The 12172-nt window shown below is 34.6% G+C and overlaps 1 protein-coding gene across 2 annotated transcripts in view; it reads right to left on the reverse strand.

Moving 5' to 3' along the window:
- Nucleotides 1-12172, reverse strand: part of SCAPER (S-phase cyclin A associated protein in the ER) — a 166782-nt gene that overhangs the window by 99831 nt on the left and 54779 nt on the right. For both annotated transcript variants that reach the window (XM_062000213.1, XM_062000212.1), the window contains exons 16-20: nucleotides 11569-11724; nucleotides 9970-10112; nucleotides 6445-6526; nucleotides 5034-5186; nucleotides 4083-4190 (exon numbers count right to left, since the gene is read on the reverse strand). In XM_062000213.1, the coding sequence (XP_061856197.1) occupies nucleotides 4083-4190; nucleotides 5034-5186; nucleotides 6445-6526; nucleotides 9970-10112; nucleotides 11569-11724 (642 nt within the window). The remainder of the gene's footprint in view (nucleotides 1-4082; nucleotides 4191-5033; nucleotides 5187-6444; nucleotides 6527-9969; nucleotides 10113-11568; nucleotides 11725-12172) is intronic.

Here is a 12172-nt window from a genome sequence, read left to right on the forward strand (position 1 = left end):
ACTAGAAACATGCATAGAGTGCATGGAATTACATGTTTTATACTGCAACAATGCCTTTAAACCATGGAATTTAAATGACAAGAGATCCACATGACAGGACAACGTTCAAAGGACACAAGCTGTAACGATTATTGCTGTTATGTATGTTTCTCAAAGAAAACTAGGACAGACAAGAAAGACAAAGAGAAAAGAGAAAGTAGAAGGGCATAAAAAAGAATAAATAATCTAGGAATTACAGGTGGAAGCAAACATCTACAAGGTCCCTGCAGAGACTCCTCAGACTAATGAAACAACCACGTGTTGGCCTAAGGCTCTCAACAGCCACTTTTTCAGTGACGGCCTTTGTGTCCAAAGCCCCTTCTGTCACACAGACTTTGATTGAGAAAGACAATTAGCCAGAACTTAAAACATACTCATTCCAGTGAAGCAAATGAAACCAAAGTGCATACATTGTTTACATCTTTTGCTGAACTGAAAGTAATATGAATATTCAGCAAGCAGATAGGCATAGCAAATAGCAATACAAAAAGAAGGTAAAGCTGTAAGTTTGATGGATGATGATGTATATTTAAGCAGAGAGAAAATGTAGACAGAATACCGTTACAGCACTGAAAAGAATGGTGAAATGATGTGGGACAGTAATATTGTTACAATTTTCTGAAATAGAATGAAGGAAAGAAAACTTTTAGCCTGAAGCCTACCCTGCTGAAAGAGTCTTGCCATCCATATGAATGTATAAGAGATCAGATAAAAGAAGTTAAAAAGGAAGTTTAGAAATACGAACAGAACTTAGTTTGCTGGCACATGATAACCACTGTTTCAAAATCAATAGATGTTTGCTTTAAGAGAAATCTAGATCCTCGTCAGATGGAGACAAGCAAATATCCAAATGAAGAGAACTCCCAAAACAGATTAAATGAAGCTGTCATACTATCTTGGAAATAAGTTCATGCTTGCTCATTTTTAGTATCTTCACTCATAACGAAACTATTTTCTTGGTGAGTTTCACTAACTACTGCATTTACAAGTGAATTCATCTTATTGATGACCTAACACCAGCTGTCAGCTCTTGCATAATATACGCTGGAATTAAAAGCACAATATATGCTTAACTACAGACCAATGCAAAACTGCTCCAACATAAAGTCTATTTTTATCTCTAAAAAATGTTTGTAAAATTACAGAACCTATAGATGCTATAGCAAAGGGAAAAAACCTAGAATACTATAGTTTCTTTTTATGTCTGGTAAAATCAATTACTAGTATCCAACTGACTCAGAGAAATTAGTGTTAACCATCATTCAGTACAGCTTTTAATCTTTTGCTTATAATCAACTAACAAAAGTCCTTTCTGTATGAAGACAAACGATCTAATCAGTTAACTTAGTTTCCAAAGTCTTAAGGACTTAAATCTTACTTTCTGTGATAACATTATGTTCTAAATAAAATAATTTAAAGTCCTTCTGTGATGTCTCCAGTAATAATAAAGAAAGTCTATGATCAGATTACAATTTTTTTAAAAAATCTTTCTTTTCGGGCAGCTACCTACTATACTTAACAGGCTTAACATAAAATGAGTCAAAGGTCAAGAGTAAGTTATCTGAGGTGTCAAGTGCATAAGGTTAAAGGTGAAATTTTATTAGGTCAAAGGTGATATAAATAAAATCTTTTATGTCAAAGAATAAGGGTCACAGACAAGATATATATAATGTAAAGACATCACACATGACAAGTAATAACTTTAAGTAGTATGAGTGTATTCTCACTACAGATACCCTCTCACAAACTAAAGAATTGAAAACAGTGATGAATAAGTAACTGTGAACGCGATAATGCTTCCCTGGAATACAAATTTACTTCTATAAAATACTTTGGATATTTTTTGCAAGTATTAAAAAACTTAAAAGTTACTGAATGCTTTACTTGTGGAGGAGGCAAAGTTTGGCATTAATTACGCATGTTCAATAAAAAGGTACACAAAGCACATTTCTCTCATAAATAAAATCCCTTTTCTACTTTACAGTGGCTATACCTCTAGCACAGATATCTCATTACTGCTTTCTTAAAAATCAAAAACCCCCCAAATCCAAAGAACCAGAGGGGGCCTCCATCCAAGGAAATTTCAGATTGTGATAGAGTTCGGAACTGTATACTTAGATTAATTAAAATATACCTATAAATTATATACTAAATAACAAATGGAATAAAATACTAAATAACAACAGAAGCATCAATATTTGCCAGTACGACAAATGCTACCTTGAATAAGAATATTTGCATCTGATATTGTAATTACCAAGTTGTTGATTCAGTTGAAACCTTTTGCTCCTGCACTAAGTAAGCATTCAATAAATCCCATACCTTTATCTTGTCTTGGTCTTAAATTGACATTGAAATGTTGTACTGAACAACACTGGATTTAAGCTACATTGCTGAGCACCACAAAACTCAAGATATCTGTGCCCTCTAGTGGAATTTCTTTTACACCAACTGGGCACAAATGCAGCTGTTACAATGTGATCCCATTTTCTGGAAGCTGGAATTATTAAACTATCAAATTAGATGTTGTGAACAGTGTATAACAACCAGTCAAAAGAAAATCTAGTTCACTGCTTTCCTCCATATTCATCTGAGACAGCTGCCCAGCATGATCTATCAGTGCTAGATAGTGTCTAGATAGTGTCTAATTAGTGTCTAGTTATCAGTGGCTAGATAGTGTCTAGCAAGGGCTAGACAGATAAAAGAAAATTTCAGTATTATAGATTGCCCACAATCCGGTGTGTGTACCAACATGAGAGATTCTGGGAAATCTCAGGGATTATATTTCTAGGGAAACTGATGTAGTACGAAGCCTTCTCTCATATATCCAATTAGGTAAACCTGGCATCTAAAACCCCAAACCACTTGGCTCCTACTAACCACTGTAAAACAGACTGAAACGATAGTTTATGTACTTTCTTTACATCTAGGAAGGGGTAGGCAAACTACCTCAGCAAAAACTTATTCTTCCACACTATTCTAGCCAATTTTCTTTTTCTGTTTTTCCAGTAATAACCACCTCTCTGTGGATTTCAGTACCTCAGAGACTTAACTATAAAAATCTTTTTAAAAAAATAAACAAAAAGATGTAGCTACTGGCTGTAAGAAACTGTAAACAAAGAGAAGGCTTCAACAAATAAAAACAGTATCAGGAACAAGGAAAGGAAGGAAACAGTAAAAAATTCTAAGTACTGAGCGGTCTCATTTCAATCAGCTTGGCTGGAAACATTTCCAGCACAACAAAGTTAAATGTGAATTATCCCTGGAGAACTGGCTTGTACAGTATTTCCTCCTAACACCTGACAGGTGTAATACATGGGCATTCACAATTTTTTTTTATAAGACAAAACTCAAAGTCTAACTGTTATGTCTCATATAAAAGGCCTTGACTTAATACTGTAGTTCAGTTCAGGCAGCAGCAACGAGACATTAAATCAGACAACCATTCAGAAATCTTTTCTTTAAAACAGCATAGCTTCTTGATTTTGTACAAAATGTCCTCAGTTCTTCCTCAAAATCACCCCTGTCAATTTGTCTAAAGACGTTACTGAAAAACTAATTATTGTTCTTCCTAGCAATGGTAACACTTGCAAAACATTTCCAATCTTACATTTCAAAGTAATTTAACACTGCAATTTTCAGTATTATTGACCTTGATGCACATCTGATAATCTCAAAAAAGGACCAAGATATTTTAAGAAACTGGAAGGGAAAACTAAAAGAAGAACAAAATGTAGAACACTAGATTTTTATGATGAACAGATAAACGCAATGAAAAACACCTCTGGATTAATAAAAAAGCAATTAGTAACATTCTATGCAGAATCTATTTCAAGTGGCAATTGCCCCACATATTTGAATCCCAACGTTTCTTTCACTCTTTCTCACTGGTAGTCCATTTTCAGAAAGGCACTATTATTCCCATGCTAACATAAATATTCTTGTTAAATTCTTTTTATAAGAATCTTCTAGACTTTCTTAGGCTACTCAGTTCGATGGCATTTAAAACCAGAATATAGGGAAAAGAATTACAAAAAACTTACCACTTCTTCATCTGAAAGCTCTCGTCCTTGTATACTGCTGTTTTCTCTCACAGCCTGTTGGTGTTTTTTCCCTTTAATGTGGCTGAAAAGGTATACTTCTGATGAAATCTGCAATGACAATGACTTAATTTTTTAATTTTTTGGTAATTTTTTCCCTCAATAATTCTTTAATCTATACATAACGGTGGTTTAAATATATGACAATTTGTCAGGAGTATGTTCATAATTTCAAGTATAGGATTTGAAATTATAAAGCATAGAATCACCCTGGTTCCTATGAAGTTACTGTAAGGCTTCCTCTTCTCCTCCATTCCTGGAATATATGGAATGGTGGACACAAGAAGACATACCCTGTTGAGACCAGAGGTCTGCCTAGCAAAGTCCTTGGCTTTCAATAGTAACCAAAAAAAATAACATACCTAAGGAGAAATAAAGGACAATGCAAACCTCAGTTCTCTCCTTCAACACTTTTAGCCTTCCAATCATGCTCAGTTCAAGAACATCTCTGTATCCAGGATCCTTCAGTGACTTTCCATCCAATTATACTTGTCCAATCATCCCCTGAAGTCATGTTAAATTCAGATACCCATAGGATTTTATAACAAGGTGTTCACATCTCAGATACTTGCTACGTAAAAATTGCATTCTTGGCTTTAAATCTAGTTTTTAATTACCTGTTAATTTAATTGTGCTTCCTGTTTTTCTTAGAAGAGACAGCTAATAATTGAGTACTGTCTAAAATCTACATCCTACCTACCACTCTACAGTTCTTTCAAATCTTCCCTAAATCATCTGATTTATAGACAGAAGAATCCAAAATAAGGTGGCTTTACAAAACCAGAGCAGGGACATAGATGTGCAGCATTCTCATCTGTGAATGAAGCATAATTTGTAGCTTCAAGGCTTAGGTTGACCTTGGAATTCTGACAGTATTCACTCTATCCAACTTACCATTACATTGCATAATGAGCACTGTTTTTTTCGTTCATATGGTGTAAGTTTTGGTGCATAATCAGTATTAGCATGTCTTCCACTACTTAATTCAGCTGCTTTCTCTTTTCTTTGTTCAATTTGTTCCATGTGCCTTCTAATACTTTCATCATGCTGAATGGAAAATAATCAAAGCAACAGAGAAAACCATATTAATTATAGCTAGCAAATGGAATTACTCTGTGCAAAGAAATATTGGTAATTACAAAATATTATACATTTATGATGAACTTCTCTTAAATTGAAATGATTTCTTATTTCTGAAAGGGATTAAAAGTCACCACACATCACAGACATTTTAACATTATGCAATGATTTAAAACTCGACCAGCACTATTTTTGGTTTATAGGCGATTATCAATTAATCATCTGTTGCACACGCTTCTGTAAATCTCTGTCACAATTAACATCTCAGTTCTGGTTTTGTTCTTCATGAAACACTCCAGTACAGAATACAATTTTGAATTTCAATCCTGCATATAGAATAAAAAAAATATTTGTTATTTATCTGCATTAGTAGGCACAATTCATTGGATTCCTTCAGAGGTTTTTCATAGCTAACCCTCATGAGAATGGCACAAACTTTCACCCGTTATTTACAATTAGAGGCTGACGTATGAACCTGTGCTTAACAAAACCGCATTTTACAACACAAGTTAATGTAGCTATGGTGCTTCAGACAAAGACTAGAGCAAAGAGTAATGCTGAAATGAAAAATTATTTGTACATATACATAAGCCATCCTAGAATAAAAATTTACGTAATTTATCATTAATTGAAACTTTAATACATAATTCCACCTCAGACTCTTAAAAATATTATTTATTATTATATACTTTTACATCTTTTAATATACAGCTTTACTTCTCCTGAAAAATAGTGGATATCTCTTAAAAACTTCTGATAACTTGGTTCTCCACTGACAATCAATTCACCTGAACAGGTAAGGTACCAGAGGCTCAATCCTTAGCCCCCTTATATAAAATAACTAGAATGCTTTATGAAACAAAAGAAAACAGCATGCCACAGTTGATGGCATGACTTTCAATACCTGTGGATAGCATCTTGTGTGGCTATTTGGCGAAACGTCTTCACTAAACACTGTGAGAAACTTTCCTCACAATATAATTTAAAAATACTTGGACTTCTCTTAGAAAATAGAGATTTACTTGTTCTTATTTTCAGGCTTTCAATAGAGTTCAGTCATGTTCTTTCCAAACTATGCAGTGTACATTTCACAACAAGGTCCTCTTCTTAAATACAAAAGTCTAAATAAAAATATCTTCTAAACGTAAAACATATATACAGAAAATATTTTTTCAGAAATTCTATATTGTTGATGTGTTTTTCAACTCCAAGTATCCTTCCATACCTTCAGTTGAATCTTCTTCTGTAGTTCTTCCATGGCTTCCTGTTGAGCTGCAGTGAGAGCTGCCAATCTCTCTTCCCGATCTCTAATAAAAAGATAATAAATATAGGGAAAATTTGCATTACTGAAAGGTATGCATAATATTGAATAATTTGTTTGAAATGGAGAACAAGCACCCCAAAAAAAAGAAGCTGAAGATATCTCAGTAGAAAAGATTGACAAAAGTCTGAATATATAAAGTTGTAGACAAAATTTGGACCAACATGAATCAATGCAGTCATGAGTGATAAACTCATGCTCTAGAATACTGCAATTCTAAATGTTGAAGATAGCAAGGGTTAGCAAAAGATCAGGCATTTATTGATCACCTTCTGTACATAACTGCAGTGAGGTCCTACTTTGTGCACTGAACCTGCCTGCCTTATAGCTCTCTTCCAAAAACTGAATCATGTCTCAAACTTCAGTTATCACCTTCACTTCTAGCAACTCTCCTTTCCCATCCAGCAAAGTGCTAAAGCACAGCTGTCATGCATGTGGATGTCAGTAAGAGCCTGTGAGGCCCCTAAGTATCACCTTATTGCAGGGATTTAGGATTTTTTTTTCTGAGAAAAGAACAAGAGCTATAAATTGACTTGTTACTGTATTAAGCAGAAACATGCAGGTAACATTTCCATCAAGAACAACTTACTATTGATCAGTAAGCCAAGGGAGCAATTTAACCCTACAAGTGAAGAAAATCTGCTACTCACGCTGTTTTGTACAAAAAGATGGGAAAGAAAGTAAAACTGAGCAATGAAGAAGCCATCCAGAAACACTAGCCATCTTTTTAAAGGGCATTCTAAAATTAGAGTGGCAAAACTACAAAGGATAACACAAAGGATATTATTCAAAAGACAGTATTTTTTGTATTGTGTATATTTCTGGTTGTTTGGGTTTTTTAAACAGAAAATTCATTAAAAAAATCAGAAAAAGCAGAACTTTCAGATAAAGTAATATTTTAAAACAAAACCACATAGACAATACAAAAACAAATATGAAAGATGACAAGAGAGGAAGTAAGTCTAATGATAAACACTGCACACAACTGTTCTTTCAGAACATTTAAGTGAACTCTTCCAACCTTCATGGGCATGAAGGAGGGTGAAGAAGAGACGATAGATAAGAAGCATTGGGTAGTTTATGTGCTATCTCCCTCGAAGTACCTAAAGAAGACTGAGTTACAGTTTTTGTTTTTGTTTTAAGGAGCTACTCAATCCCACCATTGGCTGAAACTGATCACAACCAGTGATTAGCGGTTTACTTCAATATGCATTTTTAAATATTCATGTAACCTTACAAAGTATTACAAATTGGTATCATTGCATTTTCTGGATCAATAATATTTGGAACAAAATTCTAAAGTTTCAATTTATAGAGCAAAAACATTATTCCTGTATAAGCCCTTCTGAAGAGCATATTTTTTACATGATTATGTTACATTATACAGTTTTATGACTTCTATTGACAAGAACAAAATTTTCCATATTACAGATTTCAGTTCCTTGGAATATAAAATACTCTGAAATTACATCTAAAACTTTACCATACTTTACCATAAGGGCAGAAGGGCTTTTAATGTCAGTTTTAAGCACACTATTCCTTCATAAATACGCTTTAATCGCCACCAGATGCACATGGTAAAGCTTATACTAAAGAAACTTTAAGTTGATATTCCAAAACCTACTAATTTCAGCAAGTATTAAATCTTCAGGATAAGAGTCAAATCCTGGCAGCACAAATAAAAGCCCTAGAGCAAAATACCAAAATGATACTCTGAGATTCCAGCAAAACTGGCTGAAGTCCAAGCTTCCTGTAAGCTCATAGAGTCATAGAATGGTAGGGGTTGGAAGGGACCTTTAGAGATCATCTAGTCCAACCTCCCTGCAGAAGCAGGTTCACCTAGATCAGGTCGCATAGGAACATGTCCAGGCGGGTCTTGAAGACCATCTTCTAAACCAGGATGCTTTGAATCCTCCTTTAATTCTACTATATAAGAGAAACCTCAGAACAGTTATTAAGGATATGCAATGATTTTGAGGTGATTCTCACATAAAAGAATCACCAGAGTGTATTACCAAAATTATTTTTTAAAAAAGGAAAAAAATCTCTCTTGTATAATCAGCATCTGGCAAAAAACACATACAAGCATGGTACTGCAATATCAACTACAAATCACTTAAAAATTAGTGCTACAGTAGCAAATACAGAGGAAATTTGCTTAAACATAGTACTAACAGAAGGCAATTGGAAACTGCTAGCCTTCACAGTAATAATGAAATAAAATGGGTGCAAAAAAAGCAAGTGGCAGATTTTAAATAGACAAACAAAAAGTGCAAAGAATTACATGCTTTGAGCCTTTAGACAAGTTCTAATAATAGAAAACATCAGAAGGCAATGATGTTAATGGGACAATCACTTCACATTTGCTTACAGTGAGGGTTTCCTGAAATTTGAGGAATTCTAATCTTTCTCAAGTGTCTGTGAATGAGAATAAGATATTGAAGGACCCCTTCCAATTGTTACATTGGCTCAGGATATTGAGGAAAGGTCCAGGAAGTCCTACTGAAGGCCACAGATCCCATTCCAAATTCACCAAACATCTAATTGAAAGTTGAATCTCTCATGAATTTGGAAGATGAAAGAAGATTATCACTATATTTCTGAATATTTCACTTGGCAGAAAAAATAATCCCAAACCTCTTTATGACAACTTTGGAGAAAACAAACTGTGACAATAAAAATTAGTGAAAACTTCTTGACATATGACAAATGTATTTTCTACCTAGGTTTTATGGAACTGTGGAACTGTAGGAAAAGAGAGAATAATAAGAGGTGACTACAAATAGAATTTGGCAAATTAAATAACAATTAGAAAGTAAGTTTTCCTGAAGTAAACTTTTCTCATATACCACAATGCCACCTGACACAATGCCTCTGCACCTCAAGTTTGGCTCAAAAGAAAGAAGAGCCTGTATGAGAATCCCTCTGTGAGCTTTTGACTATGTGCAAGAGCATAAACCAAGTAGTTTGCAGGCAGTAGAATTAAGGAGGTCCAATTTCCTGGTTTTGTGCTTCATAAATGTAATCTCTCATGTTTACAAAAAGGTGAACTCCAAAGGATGCCAGTAAGTTCAAAAGCTACTGGAGAGTGAAGTAACGTGGGGACATTAATCCTGCTTCCTTTGAGAACTAAGTTAAAATACGAAAAAGATAAATTATTAAAAGGTATTGTTAGCAATAAAATTAAGATGAATATAATAAAATACAGCCTTGTATGTTATATTGTCTAATATACTGTCAACATATATCTATTGCAGAGTTGATTACTAATTATTACTTATCACCTAATTTCTTCTTTCAAACCATTCATCAGGAATATTATTAGCACTATTTTTAAAATACTAAGCCTGAAGAGCTAAGAAGGTGCCACTGGGATAGAGAAGCTGCAGATTGCTGGAAAGGGTAACAAAGGGATTACTGTAATATTACCTGGCCCTCTCCCGTGCTGCATCTTCTCGTGCTTTTTCTTTCTCCTGCCTCTGCTGTTCAATCCGTGCTTCTTGTTCTTTCCTCTTCATCAGCAGCTCCTCAACTCGGGCTTGCCGCTCTGCTTCTAGGGCTCTTTTGCGCTCCTAGTCATAGAAAAGTAAATTCTAATAAAATGTTATACCATTTTTGTAATCCTTGCAATTTTAAATGATGCAATTCCACATACAGAAGTTCACCACTGTTACAGTAAATGCAAAAGTAGTTATGTTCAGAAGTGTTGTATTGTTCCAGTGTTTGAGGAGTTTTTGCATGAAGTTAAATTCACACTTACAGGCCAGAATTCTTGTGACTCCTTTCAGTTCACTGAAGTGGAACTATTTGTTCATAGTTACACTGTTAGACAACATTTTATACTGGAATAGTCCAGCTTCGTAACAGAGCAGGAAAAGCTCCTCGGTGAGGGGAACACACATTTTATAGAGGACAGCAGGAGAAGCTACAGCAGTTAGCTTTGCTAAACTGTTAAGCAACTTGTGCACAGCAAAAGCATAGCAGCAACTATCAGTGTGATCCTTGGTCTAGCAGAAAGGATATGGAGACAACCATGTGGTCTTAAGTGGGAATTAGTACTGAAAGCTCGTCTGCATTGTTCGTTCTAGTTCAACTACCAGCCTTAGAACAGCCTAATGCCTATACAATCCAGGAAAGGACTAAAAGGACCAAAGGACTAAAAAATTGTTAGAGACAAGAAAGAGCTAAAATCATCCAGGAAAGCTGCAGTCTAGAAAAATGGAGTATGAGTAAGAAATAAGATCACTATTTTTCATAAACAATCTGGAAAGCTACTTTTCCAGATAAAAATATACTCTCTCAAGAAGACTTTTATCCACCACTTCTGTAGTACCTTGTCTCAAAAATGGCATTCAGAACCACTGAAGTCAGTACCATGCCCCATATTTCAACATGGAGATACAATCAGCTGTTAACTTCAAGTACTAAGTTCTGACAGTTGTGGTGATCTGAGATATGTATGGAGAAGAGGATGGTTTACATAGAGGTAAACTCATGTTTTAGATAGAGAACAATGCCAAAAAAATGGATGTGTGAGGCTGAGAAAACAGTATGGGAATGCTGCATTTAAAAAAAAAAAACAAACTCAAAATCCTGAAACCCCAATCCACAGCAGGATTCCAGGAACACCAATACATTTACATGTGGTTCTCACGGATGCTGTAAAACCTAATGAATGCAGTTATGACATTAGGCATATAATAAGGAATGTTTTTATGTTTCCTCTCTCAAAGTTTTAAGTGTTACGAAAACCTAAGAGTTTTCTTATAATGGAACAAGAAATTACTTAAATATACAAAAGCTTAAAACAGCCATGAGTCATACCCAACATCTATAATACCTCCGCTATAGATGCTTTAAAGACTTACTTAAAGACTCTTAGTGCTGAAACAGTATCAGGAGGAAACAAATTACAGTATACTTTTCTGAAGTCAAACAATAAGGTAGAACGCAAAAACACTGCCCAGACAAATGAAAAACAAATACATATTTCATTGTCCCCCTGCAACTACAGGTAGAGTAGTATACCTGAACTGCTTCATCGCGCGCTTGCTTTTCCTCTTGTCTTCGTTGACGCTCTTCTTGTAATTCATTTAAGCGCTGTTCATATTCTTTTAGTTTATTCAACACATCATGGCGTTTGTTCTGAGCTTCTAAGGTGTTTATAAATGCAATTTCATTTACCTGCAAATAATCAGAAAATGTAAGGAAACATCTGAGCATCTGAGATACGACTGATTCTTAAGAGTTCCATCCATTTGTTAATTAACCATTTGACAAACTGGTGAGACATTTCTCCAGAATAGGTTAGAAATCTATCAGTTGAGAACAAGGCTTTGAGTTTCTGGGGGTTTTGTTTGTTTGGGGTTTTTTTTGTTTTGGGTTTTTACTTGTGTTGTTTAGTTCTGTTTTGTTTTTTTTTTCTTTTTTAAACATGAGAGCCCCTGGAATATTAAAAAAAAAATCATTTTATCCAAAAAACAAGAAACTTTGGGTAAATACCAGGAAAATCTTCCCAGTCTTCTGTCATTCACAAAATGCAGAACGCTAAGACCCACTTGGATAAATCAGTAGAATACATAAATGCTAGTAGAATCCAACAGATCTTTTAATCTAACTTGAAATATATAGG

Source organism: Colius striatus, chromosome 7, assembly GCF_028858725.1.
Source record: "Colius striatus isolate bColStr4 chromosome 7, bColStr4.1.hap1, whole genome shotgun sequence".
Lineage (NCBI taxonomy): Eukaryota > Metazoa > Chordata > Aves > Coliiformes > Coliidae > Colius > Colius striatus.